Consider the following 16,424-nt stretch of genomic DNA (forward strand, 5'->3'; position numbering starts at 1 on the left):
ACAAAAAAGATTAATGCACGCTTACAAAATAGTTTTTTCACATTAGTTTGTTCTAAAGTCATCCCTTCAGCACTCAAACTATTTGCAACATATACTGTAAAAAACGTACTATAGTGCAAATGTCTAGACGGTGCATTTAGAACGCTTGGGTAACTTGTTGTTTTCTTCCTGAATTTTTAAGAGATGGTTATTGGAATTATAAAAAAATTCCAATTGTTTTCACTTCATGACTCCAAAACTGTCATCGTTAAATATCAAACGTCAATCAACTTCCGTAACGACTTCCTTTTCACATCGATTTTATATATTGAAGACAAATGATGACTGTCATAAAGTCACACCTCAATGACAAGTTTGTCGGAATAATAATTGATTTCTGGTCTGGTGCGTGACTATCAGCGTATTTTGGTGAGGCAATTTTGTCGTCTGCCTGCAGGATGTCTAAATCATATTGATGGTTGTTATTACCTATAAGAGGGATCGTACTGCATGGTGGCGTTGTCTCGGCGACGAGAAGCAGGAACACAGTGAGCGACAGCAGCACCGTGATGCCTAGAGTGATTTTCTCTCCGGATTCGGCGGGAATGAGGAAGCTCAAAATAGTAACCAGAGAGAACAGCCCGCACGGAGTGATAAGATTAAATACGTAGTATATGGGTCGCCTGCGGAGGTAGATGGTGTAAGTCACGTCGGTATAAGGTATCCCAGGTGCATCGGGGTAATACTCAATGTTTGCCTTCGATGAAAGGTACTCCATCTCCCATTCCCCATCACTCTTGAACACCGATGTGTTTCCTGCTTAGGAACCAAAGAATGTATTAACAATGATTATGCATTCATTTAGTGAGAGAGATTTAATTTATGTGTCACAGTGAAATCAATATCGACAGAGTAACAAAATAAAATGTGCAGCAGCTATAGTGTTCTGATAAGTACTTGATTTTTACGACATATATTACAACTCACACCTTATATGTCTACCATAGATAGATAGATAGATAGATAGATAGATAGATAGATAGATAGATACATAGATACATACATACATACATACATACATACATACATACATACATACATACATACATACATACATACATACATACATACATACATACATACATACATACATACATACATACATACATACATACATACATACAACTATCCATCCATCCATCATCCATCCATCCATCCATCCATCCATCCATACATACTATACTATACTATACTATACTATACTATACTATACTATACTATACTATACTATACTATACTATACTATACTATACTATACTATACTATACGTTGTATACATAAATATATACACGTAAACTGCCAGACATACTAGTATATGAACAAAGCAGAGAAGTCGGCCAATTGGTGTGCCAGTTGACTGTTTGTAATGTTTTCAGAGCGTCACCGTTTAATTTAATGCCCGTAAATAATTCAATTCTTATACTGTTACGGCCAGACACATGATACTTTCAGAGAACAGTCTGTTTTCTATTGACATATAACCCGGGATATGATTGTTTTCGGAGAGAGTTTGTTCTCACTTGAGGCGCTTTGTTAATATTATAGTCAAACAATAGAGACATTTTGGCAATACGACGCACGCAAAGCAATCTTACATATCAACTCTGGTGAAACTGTACAAGTTTTTCCCTGGAGCAAAACCTTAATTTAGACAACTTCTAACTCGATATAACGATTCAGAAGTGAAATGGCGTCGTCTTGTCTGCACATGTCATTTAGCTATTCAACTGGCGTTGGATTATGAACAGCATGATAGTTGCAAAAGGCGAACAGTCTAGAATGAGCTGTAGAATGGATAGCTATCAAATATGTATGAGTCAATAGGAGAATGGCGGAAATATATTGGAAATTCTTTTACCTCCGCCACTCATGATAACTTCCGTTCCTTCATACTGCCAGGGTCCGAACTTCATTCGACACTGTTGCCGATCGAACGGGAAATAGGTTACATCTATCTGGCATTTGCTGGTCAGGATGACCGGAGCTGCCCACATGATGTCGCCGTTTGGATAAACTACAGCGATCTGGCCTTTCATAATATTCCTGTAATCTTCGTAGGCACTGAAATGTTCACAAGACAAAGGATTTGTTGATTTGCAGACATTGCTAATTTGACTGTAGCTGTGGCAAAATTTTTTTACTGTTTTTGTTGTTGCCTGCTTGTAAAAGCCAATCGCGTGGTCGTACACGAACTGCGTACAAAACTATGGTATGTTAAACCCAACAAAAGTGTGCGCTTCGAAATTGAAATGCTTGAATTTTCCCAAACTCTCTTCAACGTAACTTTAAACCCTTCTCTTTCAAAATCAAGAATTCAAATTAGTGTTACCATGCAAATGTTGGTATTATGTAATCAAATTACTCTAAGTTTACCGATATTTAAAATTCAAAATGGCTGCAATCCCTTTGTTTTCACATTCTTAACTCATAAGGGAAAATTAAGTTTGCGAGTATCACAAAAATAGGCGTGTGAAAATTTAAGTTACTCCTTAGGCTTACTAAAATGACTCCTCATAATTGGTAGACCAAAAGGTATTGTTATATAAACGTGAGAGTCGAAATATTCGCCCCGAGGCGCAGACCACCTTAGTGAATAATTGGCGTGTACTGTATTTGCAATTGAATATAACGCATCTTGCAATAAAAGTATAAAAATTGATAAAATTTTCAGCGATGATTTCCAGCTATGGTCAGTAATTGCTTTAAGTGTTGTTGAAATTTATTTTTTTAAATTTGCAGAAAAGTTCTGAAATCTTTGAGAGACAGCGTTATACAGTCTGATATAATGTTACATGTGGTTAGCTCTATAATGCTCAAAGACTGTTGACGAAATCCGAGAAAGTCGCTGACGTAGTGCCCCGGGAGTGCTGATCAAACGCTGCAGGCTCCGTTGTATATTAGTAAACGATACGTAACTTACTTGTCGTACAGAGAAACATCAGGCAGCCACATCAAGTCGCTCGGAAGTTTGATGTCCCTAATTCCTGGATACGCAGCCTCGTCCCATTGTAGGTATTCATCATTCCATCGCTGTTAATAAAATGATCTATCATTTATAAAAGGCTAGAAAAGAGACGCAAGAGGTATGTCATTTGTAATATCCTTGAAGAAACTGAAAGGCAATCGAGCTAGACACTGACCTAAGACATTCAGGAGTCTTAAACACCCACGTAACCTTCTGCAAGTGTGTACAAATTGGCCTGGGGCAAATTTGTTTTAAAGAAAACAGTCAGATTTCACCGGTCTGGACAGGGACATTCCATTTATAGCATTTAAGCTGTACTCCATTCGCGTGTTTCACATAACTCATTTTGGCACGATTCGTCTTGAATATACCTTCAACGAGCCTATTTCTCTCCATCGGGGCCTGTGCCATGGGAGTTCACCGCATTAAGTAATGGCATTGCCATTTGTGTTTACCGAAGTTCAAGCTACAGTAATGAAATTACAAAAAAGAGTAAAGGAGGCCTGGCAACCCTTCTGGTGTGTTTTGGTCATTTAACTTCGTATATTTTAAGAAAGACACATTAATAAGACAAGACAATCTAACGTGTATGCTGACACACACCATTAGTTGCACGTCTCCTGGGATAGGTCGGAAATGCTAAATTTACACACAAATCCAATATGCTGACTTAAGTCGGAAATTTCGTCACGTTCTGTTTTTTGTCTCTCAATAGAATTGTCGAAGTTGACATAAAAAATCTCTTTCAACATAATTACCATATCTTAATTGAACATCAAAACCTGAGTACATGTGGACAGTTGTAATATAGGAAAATGCATGGACTTCCAACGATTGGGGTTTTTTTTGCCAAGAGGGTAATTACATATAGGATACACTTTTGTATTTCATTTTTGAGTGAATAGTCAGCCAATCTCACCAGGGTTTAAATTATCAAATCCAAAACTCAAATTCAGTAGGGTAGTAATACTTTACACTTCATAGTAATGAACTTTCACGTAAATGAAAAATAGCATTTTAATGTCCGTCAAAATGTCTCTTTTAATCTGCATAAAATTGATATGTTTGCTTCCAAAAGGTTTAAGTCCTTTTGCGGTAATGCCAGTTGTTTTGTCCAGAAAATCGATCAAATTTAATTGATTATTATTTTCGATAAATTCCATGTAGTACTGGTATGAAAACATTGTCCAGGTTTTTCTCAAGGTGCAAGAAGCTGTAAATGGACACAGCGTCATGATTTTTAATTTCAAAAGGGACATAGGGGAGATTGTCATAATACTTACACTGCCTTTGAAAAAAAATACTTAAGACTTATCTGACGATATTATCGCATTTTAAACGACGCGACGAATTAGAGCGATTAAAAGATCAACCTCATGCAGATGCTCCCTTCCTCAAAAGTCTGACGCTGCAGTGCAAATGGTAACGTTGAATTATTCTCATTCTTATCACCCTACTCCAAACATCCGACGCCCTATCCTTAGCTTTTTAAGTCTGAAATAACACGTCAATGTAGTAAGTTAATAGATGGTCTTTACCACATGTGGATACAAAACGCGATTCTTTGGTAACCTCTGCATTTTCAGCGTTACTAGTAACCTTTTTGTCTGTTATCAAATTATCTATGACTTCAGCCTATTTTTATTTAAAACGTATCTCTTTGGCATCTGCGGTTAGATGTCAATAAAATATTGCATTGAAAAGTAAAAAGCAGAATAAAATCTGAACGCGAAAGCCATCAGTCATCCTCATTACTTATCAAAATTTAATAAAACATATAAGATTGATCAAGTGAATTGAATACAAATATTTATTCTCTGCAGGGAAGGAGCGAACAGCAGCGGCGGTTGTCTAATGATATATCGAGTTCATCCACACCATCTGTTTGGATGTTTAATGTTGAACCTCGATGGAATCCACGGCTACAAATAGCGTCTTCGATGCATTGGAGTCTGTGCGTTGAATCAATTGCCCCTTAGTTCAATTGGTACCATCAACACGTCCTAAAACCCCAAATTTTTCAAAGAAACCAAAATTACTAAAACAGAGCTCGCATAAAGTCAGTTGCTGTCCCTATCATTCGTAGTAAGCTGCATCAAATGATTTACATGCTTTCATGACTATCGACTTCCCTTATACACTATCTACAGCTTATTGTCTTAGGAAAGTTATGAATTGTAATGTAATAGAGAGCTCCACAGAAAACGCGTTTTCATTAACAGTCATATGCCATACTGCCTTAAAGAGCGAATGCATGTGAATTAAAAAATACGATATGAAAGGTTTCCCCTGTGTGTCAAGTAAGACAAACCAGATTGTGGTGTAACTCTTATGTTGTGCTTTGCATTGTTTAAAAGGCACTTGAAAGAATAAAATGTGTTATTGATTTTTGAATAAAATGTAGTCTTGTGACAGTGGTGGAAGAATAAGACCTAAGATTTCCTTGAACAGTTGGTTATTTCCAGCAAGATGTACATACTGATGCAATTGTACGACTGTCGTGTAAGTTTTTAATAGTTAAGGGAAATCGCCTTATGTCATCAGCCTGCCGGAAGGGGCTGTCACAGCTCTCTTTGCATTGTGGTAGAGAAACATGATATGTTGTTGTACAGCTGAGACACAAGTTCCAGACACAATTGCAAGAAAACTGAATGTGACTTCTGACATCAGCACTGGCGTTTGACTGGGTCTGAAACAGCTGTATGAAACTGGATCCCTCCCACAATCAACGATACACAACTGGGAGGTGGTGATTAACGACACCTCTGTGGTTATAGATACGCGACGGCGTCTGAAATTTCTGTCTGTGTCAACATATAAGAATAGCATTATAATTAAGTCAATATAGTTGTATTCTTAACAGCATTGCCCCCGTGACATGTAGGATATTGAACACAAGCATAACCCCACAATGCACACACGAGGGACTAATATTTTCTGACAAAAACGCCTTTAACGATCGTCTATGGAGTAACTATTCATTAAAAGTTGTTTATTTTTTTGAAAATATGAGACAATGCGTAATGATTACATGACGTTCAAAGTGTCTAACAAACTTCTCTCAGTGGGCGGTATAAGTTGATTTCCACTTGTACTGGACTACTCTTATTAAGTCCTTACCATTTAAAAGTTAAATTGGTCTAACACAAGATCGCCGCTCGTCTCTTCAGCATTCGTGTTGTTTCGAGATGACTTGCCCCTCTACCTCAGCTCTTTATCTTATACCAAACTCTACTTTTCCCTTACCAAAAACAGGCGATTACATTGGTTTTATCATGTCGTTATCGTTATCATGTCATGTCATCATCGCTATTCAACATTCAGCCTTCAATATTCTACATTCGCCGAACTCTCGCTCGACCTGGCCTTACGGAACTGTCGTTTGATTTTAACACAGAGAGAGACACAGCTCTGTGTCTGTGATTTTAAGGAGAGAGCCTGGTATATTAGCCTGTTAGACCCTAATAGCTAGAAAATTTCCCCTAACATCAAATTTTGACATGTCACTTGTCAGCAGCAAGAACAAAGTCTGCGGAATTTCATGTTACAATACCGAATGGGACACGTTGCTATCACTCCAAAAGTGCGCAAAACATTACAATCATTCAGCTGCCTGCAAATGCAAAATTTAACTCCTAGATCATGAACTACCTGGGAATCCGATTTCACTGATTCAAGCAAATCTCACCCGTTTTCCAAACTTACTCTCTCGTTACATTAACGCACCGATTTTAATTTCGAATATCACACAACGGAGCTATTTATAAGGCGTAGACCAAACACTTTCAATCGTAATCTGTTTCGTTGACAAATTTCCACCAATGCTTAAAAAGAGACTTAAACACTGTATTGCGTTAATTTGCTTGAATACATAAAAAGGCTGCAACATTACACATTGACTTTCTAATAAAAGTTGTGATATCCACGTATTTCTAAATAAAGTTAATAATACTCGTTCTTTTTTGTGTTTTTTTCAAAACACAAAATCGTCGCTAGAAGAAATTTCTATTCCGATACTCATCCAAAACATTAAGCTTTACGCGAGTGCTATACGGTAAATTCTCCCTCAGTCTATACAGCACACGGCTTGCCGGTTCGCAGTTCAACGCCCTTTGGCAGCAGTGTATTTGCATTAAGACTGTTCTCACCGAACATTACTTAGTACTGAATGTTAAACGCAGCGGGGTTCGATCTCAATTGAAAGCATGCAGGCTACTCAGACTGTTGTATGTAAGGAACCAATTTAACGACTGCAAACTTGAAAAGGAGATTCGCATTTATGAACAATGGTATACACGATTAGGTCGGTTGGTGGCATCATGACTGAGAATAGTTTAACGATTAAAAGTTCTGTTGAACTTGTATAACGTTTTCAAACTGCTTTCTTAATACTAACAGTCTATTTTTGTTATTTCCATCATGTACAGATAGCACAAAATTAAAAAAACCCGAGTGGTATTGTTTCAATATTTGGCAATTCGATAATGCAGTGAATTTGAAGTTCCTAAAAACGAATGTTCGTCACTTTCACTCTTTACCTTAAGCTAGGGAGCATGGGCGCATGCTAAACCATGGCACGGTGTACTTGTGGCGTGTCTCTCCCTTCCTTAGGACTCCCTGGAATAGTTGTAATCCAGAGATGATGAAAAAGCATTGGATCGCATCCACTCAAAATCGGAAACTGTCATTAAACGTCGGATTTTGAGCGCTTATTTGCAATCCATCACAGTTCTCTCGAATTTGCCGTCTCCGCGATGAATGTCAGGGTCAAGTATTGACCTTTTACATTTATGCACGCAGCTGAAAAGTTACAACACACCAGTGTCACCACGGCAGTGAATCACAACGTGAAACGGATAATATATGACTGACCTCTAAAAGGGTTATCTTGTTTTGTCTTCATGACAGTGTGTAAGAGAGGAGAAAACAAGATAGTCTCATACATGAAATTATGGGCTATGAGAACTGACAGAAATAGTGCTCGTTCTGACTATAACTAAACGCATTACAACATTCAAATGAGCTTCAAGATGCTTGACTTTCCCGTTTTCGACTTTCGCGTTTAATATATGGAATAAAGACGGTTCTATGGAATCATAAAAAAGAATCAAACTGTGTTACTAGAGCAGAGATTTGCTGATAGCAATCAATTATTATGCAATATTTGATATCGTTTGTTCTGTTCACCCGTCAAAAGCGTAGCACTTTGTAATTGCTTTAGAAAAGAAGCACAATTTTTTTTCTTCTGTCGATACTGATAAGAAAACTTTAAATAAAATATGAGAAGCATTCAGCCTATTGACCTCCAAAGATCTATATTTTTCATTGACAAGTACTCAACGATTCTAAGATGCTTTGTTATTTTTGTCCTTGCTTGAGTCCAAGTATTACTCAATTACAAAGTTCAATTAACCCTGACATTATTTCGAGATTACCCGTATTATTTGGCAAACAAAAAACTGGTTATGTTACTTATGTAAAAAAGCGACTAAAGCAAGGTTTAAAATGTTCAGCTTTTGCTTCAAGCACCACGAAGGTGTATATTAAGGAGACTTTTTTTACAATATTAATTCACCTATCCGAAAACAAGCGATATGAATAGCAAGACACACCATTTCAAGAAACAATCCGAAAAACACTATGATACATTAACCATTAGCATACTCAGAGTGAAATGCGAACTGTGGTTGCAATAAAAGAAAGTTTGCATTGATTTGACCTGGTGACCACAGAAAAAAGAAACATATGTCTGATGATAAAATCTGAACACGAGCGAGCTTTTCTTGTTACCCGTTGTTTTCAAAACTGTGACGAGCCACGGCCTATAAATGTATAAAACAATGTTATCTAGTGACTTCTTTATTTTTACTGAAGGTTTTGCATCCGATGTATGTGTAAGAAAAGGTTAATGCAATTTCAATGGAAAGTTTATAGAAAAAGGATAAGATCTTCCGATCGACTCTAACTGATTATTTTTTCTCAAAAGGTGCCAGCGTTGATGGCCCTCTAGCACGATAGCATCAGTGTTTGAATTCAATTTAAGATTGTTATCGAGAATGTAAGATTGTTTTCGAGAATAGAACCAAGGTACACGTAATTGATTTCCACATCTTGAACATAAAACATCATTTTTTTCAGGTCTAAGTCCATGCCTTCTAGGTGCATTTCATACAGTATTGTTATCAATTTCGTTTGAAGGTAAATTAAAGAATTGAAAATGCTCTGCAAATCACATGAATTGATAATTTAAAGCTGCGTTATGACACTAATCCTGCCATGCGCTCAAGTTCCTTTAAATGACCTTTCACATCATTGGGACGTCATACTGATTGTCGATACATACCTCATATCTTTTTTGGAGAACAACGGCACTCTGATAGTGTATAGTTTCTGGTAACTACCGATTTCATAAAGGTGATGTCATATTATACATGAAGGCTGCCGAAATGTATGTTCTGTTAGTTAATACATGGATGATTTATCAAAGAAAACTGGTATGCCGTAAAGTGTATTACGATGAAACGAGCCCATAAAACAAAATCACAGAACGACTGCCTTCACCCGGGGTCAGTAGAATTACCCATATGTAATAATTTGAAGGGCGAATGAGTTAAATAGCCATAAGGGAACAAAGATCCTCTCACTTTATTGGAAAGACGTATATAGTGAGCCGACAGAATATCCCCAGCGGCGAAAAGCAGTGCGCGTAAAATGAAAAAAAAAAATATCTCGGTCTCTTTGCTGGAAAATAAAACAACGGATATGGTAAACTTTAAAGTTGACGCTCGCTGGGTCTCAGAAAACAACCCGGAACACTAAAGCCTTTGAGCAGTGCAACCGCGGTTGCGTTTTACTTTCTAATAAACTGTCTTTATTTCTTTATAAACACGGTAAAGTTGTGGACGAAATTATTGTAGACAGCGCGCAGCAAGTATTCCCACTGATCACTGGTTATGTCAATTCAGAGAGATTCTCTTATTTGCTGCATTTTACCTAAACAAAATCATCGAATGAGTAAGTGTCAGCAATAGACTGCTGTGGTTGACGATAATTCCAAATGGCTAGTAATGATGATAAACTAGACAAGTGAAATCATAGATAATATCTTTTGATCTTATATGGTTTTGACGGACTTCCCCGTGTGGATTTCAGGCCATCAGATACCTTTCACCATCCCTGAACGAAAAAATTTCATTTTGTAATATCAGGGGTTAATATAAATCCCATATACAGTTGTTGCCTAGCTACGCGATGTGAATAAAGCACGTACACATCGCATCTCTATGGTTCAAATAACCTCAATGTCACGTCTGTAGTATTTCGGTATAAAAATGCCCATTGAAAATTGGGCCATATTCGATTGTGAATTTTTCAAGTCTGAACATTTTTGTATGAGTTTTAATACGCAGACTGAAAGATTTAGTCTTGTATGGGTACTCCTCCAACTACAACCCTTTTTAGGATCGGAGACGCACAGATACACAACCGAATTTTTCAGTCCAGATTTGTTCCTAATTTTTAGAACATGACAGTCCAGATTTTTTCCCTTAATTTTAAAAACATGACAGCTCAGTTGATGAGGAAAACAGATAACAGTTGAATCCTAGAATTGTAAAATTGTTTTATTACATCGTAGAAATATCTACATTGCTAACGCTAGAGAGCACATCTGTAAGTGTACACCCCTTACCATAATAGAAGGTTCCTACTCGGACATGGCTCGTGTTGCTGTTAGGAAACTTTGACAAACACTGATGCTAAAGAAAGTGGCAAAATGCTCTAGATCTCAGTAGATTCCGCATTGCATATCGGTAGTAACACGTACACACAGTATGTATCAACATCCTTCATATCTCGACAATTGTATTATTCTATTTCAAATACCTATCTTTTTTTGACTGATCAGTAAACCTATACAGATGTGCATAAGTGCAACATGCTATGTGTTTCTTGTTATCCAAAGTACGCCAGTTTTACTTAATCTTTACCAGTTGTGACGGTGTATCTTGGTCTCCTTACCATTCTGTGCATTCATTGCAATGTTGCCGGTTTGAGCCATCTATATGGGTAAGATCTTCTACTATATTTTATTAGAATATTATATAGACTCTGAACAAGGGAGTGTAATAATAAAAATTAAAGCGCATGTGGGTTTGGTAGTCATAAAATCAAACATATTTGCCCCCAACTGTAAACTATATAGTAAGTAAACAGTCAAGTAAACTATAATGAGTGTCTCATGGGGAAATAAAAAGTTAACTCGCACCCATAGCAAGCTATTTTCAAGATGACTTTTAAGTCGTTTCCAACGTGATCGAAAAAACAAGAAAACAATCCCACAATTGTGCAGATGAATTTGATGTAAGTGTAACAATAAAATAAATAGATAATTTAGTTTTTCGCTTTTCGCTGCAGGTTGCTTTCGTGTCATGCGATTAAGTAGTATTATAACCGGATACGTATTACTAAAGTTCAAAATAGTGTTAATTGTCCCTAAATTTGAACCACGATTTGTATTAACTTAGCGGAATGTCAGCGTTTCTTTACGACTCAAAAGTGTAGATCGAGATATTCGGATCATGTTTATATGGACGACAAAGACCTTCAGGTCCCTGCTTCTTGCAATTCAATGTCTGTAAGGGGCTTCTAAACTACTAGACAAACCAAAGTTCATGGGAGATAAAACTCACCAGAGTTAACCAGGTATTGACCTGTAATGTTTGTTTCCGCTCGTCCTGAAAAGAAAAAGAAATAATTATTAATGAAGAATTTGTCAGGGTATTCTATTACAGAAATTGATGTAATGGAATCCCGAACTAAAGGAACTTATCGATAGCAGACAGACCATTAGGGCTATTTTATAGCGACTTCCCTTATCACGAGCACATCTACTTTTACCGTTTTTGCCTGTTCCGTTCCATATTTTTTTCTATTTTACTCACGCCCACTAAAATGTATTTTCTTTTGTTAGCAACTTCTAGCTCTTGCAGACTGCTAGCAGTGTACGGTTTCTACGAGTCATTTCATCGGTTATGTTCTATTTGATACATATATGTCATATTTGATACCGATGTTAAATTTTAAACATATTTGATATTTGATACAAATGTTACATATTAGTTATATTATGTTCGTTTCTTATGTTATGTTTGTTACTACGTCAAATGGTTTGGCTTAGTGTTTGTGGGCAGGGGAATTTTCGTCTGAAAATTATATTCGATACTTATGTTATATTTGTTACTATGGCAACTGGTTCGAGTTGTTGTTTATGGGCGTTGGTTTTTTCATCCGGAAATTTAATAATTCACTTAATTCGGTTCGTAATTACTAATTTGGAATCAGCACATACACTTACGAAACGAAATCACTAATAAATCCAAGAATTTGGAAGTTGGGTGCGGAAGATGTAAAGCTTTTATTGTAAATAACAACATAGTCTAAGAACTTGAGATCTAAACCAGTTTTTTTTGCAACAGTTCCTAGTATAATGATTGCCCGAGAAACACGCCATATTGATATTACTTAACCCTAGAGGTAACATAGTAGACAGGGAGCAATGCGAATGCACATCATTTTCCTAGTTGCTATAGGTGATTTCTGTAGCGGGAATATCCTGGATTCCTATATAAATCGAAGCAATGGCTTGCATTATGGTATTGAATCAGTTCTTTCGTACAGTTGCTTGACTCGCAAAAGGTTATTCGTGTCCATCCATATATGATTGAAGCGGCTCCATAATGCCATGAGAGTGTATTAAACAACTCATAACCACTCGACTATATTTTTAATTAACCAGACCCCAGAACGACCTAAAAAATGCATATTTCGATCAATATATCGGCTATGACGCACAGTAGTAGCGTCAGTCACATCTTATACTATCTTCTGACGTTCTTGTCACCAGGTGTACGGGGAAACCTAAGAATCACGCTTCATTTGACATTCAGTAAACACACGGAGTGGCCTTTGGCTATCTGTGATACGAACGCGGGAGATTTCACAAATTTTAATCGTTCGTTTGACGATAGCACACTGCTGGTTGTTCTACGTCACTGCCATTTCTAAAGGCCTTGTTAACACCACGAGTTATCTCTCTCTAAAGGTTGGTAAAAAACCCGCCGTTCTGATTTTTTTTTGTCGGCGGTGCCTTTCAATACTGATTGAGCCCATCGCACCGCCATTCGAATCAGATCCGGGCAATTACCTTCGTTTCGCACGTAAATCGCCTTCTTTCCAAGACATTTCCCTTCGTCTTTGATGAGGATCATTGAATGCCTGTTGTGTATTCGCCACGACTACTCGGATTGCACATCCTGTTAAGCTAATACACGGTGACAAGGAATAAAAACCAGACAATGGACGCAATACGCATACAGGCACAGGAGTCATGCAGATTATAAAATTTATGTATAAATACTGGGAGAACTGTGTCCGCAAAGCTTAGTAAAATTCGTTTCCTTCATCGCAAATTTTATAAAATATTGGAATGGCACTTTTAAGTAGCCGTGAAATTAAAATACCAGTTTTTTTATAATGATTGTTCAATACCCCATGATTATTTAATCGCTTTTTAAATCAGACCAAACTCGTATTATTAGAAAAAGCTGAGGGTAACGGGAAAAGGAGGACATAATAAAACATAGTATGTTGCTCCATAATATGGGTTTACATAACGCTCAATGTCACATTGTTTTAAATATCCTGTCTCTCCGATTGCTCGTTTGTGCAAAACCAAAGTGTAAAACTGTCCGTATAAGTTTTACGTGAGTTTCAGTATAATATCTAGAACTAAGATGTGTCTTCCAACTTGAATGTAACGACAGACTAAGTCAAATGCAAGTTCAATGACACCAAACGAAGTGTAGGCTCTTGAAAAAATTATCCGCACGGCGTTTTGCGAACACGATGCCCTGGCTTTACAAGATTTGTGTCGTTTGCAAGCATTTGAAGGATTAAGACTGGAAAAGGCTAGAAGATGGATTTGACGTGACACTGCTGTTGTTTTGATGACATGACGGGTAAAATTGTTGTTAAGATATTGGATTTGACGTCAAGGAAAGTTTAGATGTAAACACCTGAGGCCATTAAATCGCATTGGCAATTTGAAGATGATTTGGGACTTAGGATCATTATTTGTTCAGACAAGGCATTTCAAAATTGCAAAGCGAAGGTTTAAGACAGGTAACGCTGTGTGTATCGGTGAAGCAGCGAGGCTCTAGTGAAAACTAAAACCTGTCAAAACGTCTTTGACGGATCTGGCATCCATGCATGGCACTGTGGAAAAGACTGGGGGCGAAGGTCGCATTAGGGCAGATGAAATATTAAAGCTTTCCTAACCTGGGCATGGGACTTATCGGAGCATCTGTTTGCACTAAATCATTTACATTTTGAAACGTATACATGCCTTGCGGTAGTAAACATGTAAACAAAAGAAATTTGATTTAAAACAAAAATGGGCAAGCTTGAAACGCCATCAATCTAATAAACAAGAGATAAAACACGCGATAGAAATTGAATGGAAATATCCAGTGTCTATAGATACGTAATTGAGTCAGTCACAAAGACCAACCCAGTCGGCACCCTCAGGCACTCAGGCAAAATATGAATTTTATGAATTTTACCAGTCGGAAAGACCAGCCCGATATGAAGTAAGCATATAGAGTTTGTTAAAGTCATCCGCAGAAGCAAACTTGGGTTCGCTTCTTCGAAGGATGGGATGTTCACGCTTATATTGGATGACCGCATTATTACTTCTTTGCCAAAAGGGTAGAATATATTTCATATACCCATATATTCTCTTTGAGACTGGAGAATTTTGCTTCGGGCGTAGTCGTTGTGTTCTTATTCCTTTCCATGCGATGTAGTCACGTCAGCACTTCCAGTGTAATCACAGACGACTGAAAGACGACAGTTGATTATTGGCCTGTGATTACCAACACACGTAATGCCTACTTTAGGTTATCCAAAAATAAGAAGGGAATTATGACAGAAATATGAAACTGGGAAAAGACGTCTGCATAACTGACGCCTTTTGTCGCAGCGTCACAAAATATCAAATGTCATACAGACCGATTACATTATTCTGACAAAGTTACTGTATAAGATTGAATTCCAGGATTAATGATTTACGGGATGTATGGGTAAAATTCATATTTTGCCTGAGTCCCTGAGGGTGCTGAACTGACGTTCTTCTTGTTTCGACGTGTATCAAATTAAAGCTAATCTGACACAGAAATAGATTCCATTATATATCAACACACGTTGGGAGGTGATCTCAATATCCCCACATTACGAACGCATTAAGTGACGCCGCCATGATAGTTCGTCTGCATTCACAACAACGTACCATCGACGTCGGATTCGCGCTTGACAATCTACAGTCACTAAGAAACGGGGGGCTAGAGGGTAGCTAAGATTAAAATATTTCTTGTTGAGCATCGATTCATGTATATCTAAATATCCTGAAAATTTTGGTAATAACACTCAAAATTGAAAACATGTCACTCATAAGGATGATTGCTAATGTTCCTAAAACACCAGAATCAAGGCAGTAATTTCAGATATGGCTGAAGATATACATCAATGTCAACGAATTATTATGATTGGCATGCGTCTTTCGCTATTCAGTTGTATTCCATTTGTTTGGGTTTAAAAACTCTGAACGTCATATCATTATCTCTTCGACCACGGATAATGAGATTATTATTGCAGCGGTATACTAGTGACTGTACAGGTACATAACGATGAGCACACGTACAACCGCCATACATGTTGCAGCTTAGTATGCGAGGTATCTTTGAATTGCAGTATGGTTGACCCCAACGAGTGATGTCAAGTCGGTTAATTTTGTTTTCTGCGCCTATATATATTTGTAAGTCTGCTCCCTTTCCTCCAGGAAGCCTATACTTGAACAGCTACTTCAGCCATCATTTTGTTTCTACTGCATTCATTAACCCCGCACAACAAAATTGACCTCATTACGAACGACAAGCAAAAATTGCGACTGCTGCAGAGGAGTTCGATTCATTAACTTGAAGTTTTATCTCATTTGCATAATCACCCATAATCCTAGTCATCTAGTATCTCCCAGGGCAGCCGGCGCTCTAAATGCCAACGTTCGATTACGTGACCCGGTGAATTGCATCAAGACATTCAAATGCTAGCTTCTCTTCGTGCGCTATTGAACCGGTACTCAAAAATTCGCATATTTACATGTAACTCGAGTCACGAGTGCCCATCTATTACTTATGAGGGAACCCGAATAACAAATATGACATACAGCGAGCCTTTGATCGGTTTAAAAATAGAGCTTATTTACTTTGGGGAAAGTAATATACTTTTTATGGACTTTAGAACATCATAAAGTACTGACAGCTATTATGCCTATTGTTGAATGTTGATCGACCAGAAGTCCCATGTG

At 37.5% G+C, this 16,424-nt stretch overlaps 1 protein-coding gene across 2 annotated transcripts in view; it reads right to left on the reverse strand.

Annotated features, from left to right (window-relative positions):
• Positions 1–16,424, reverse strand: part of LOC139143891 (neuronal acetylcholine receptor subunit alpha-10-like) — a 45,482-nt gene that overhangs the window by 4,155 nt on the left and 24,903 nt on the right. The window contains exons 3-6 of one of the 2 annotated variants that reach the window (XM_070714483.1): positions 11,695–11,739; positions 2,960–3,069; positions 1,898–2,100; positions 469–795 (exon numbers count right to left, since the gene is read on the reverse strand). In XM_070714483.1, coding sequence (XP_070570584.1) covers positions 469–795; positions 1,898–2,100; positions 2,960–3,069; positions 11,695–11,739 — 685 coding nt within the window. Of the gene's footprint in view, positions 1–468; positions 799–1,897; positions 2,101–2,959; positions 3,070–11,694; positions 11,740–16,424 lie in introns of both variants that reach the window. The other variant, XM_070714482.1, reaches the window with a different exon arrangement.

The sequence above is a fragment of the Ptychodera flava genome, chromosome 11 (assembly GCF_041260155.1).
Source record: "Ptychodera flava strain L36383 chromosome 11, AS_Pfla_20210202, whole genome shotgun sequence".
NCBI lineage: Eukaryota > Metazoa > Hemichordata > Enteropneusta > Ptychoderidae > Ptychodera > Ptychodera flava.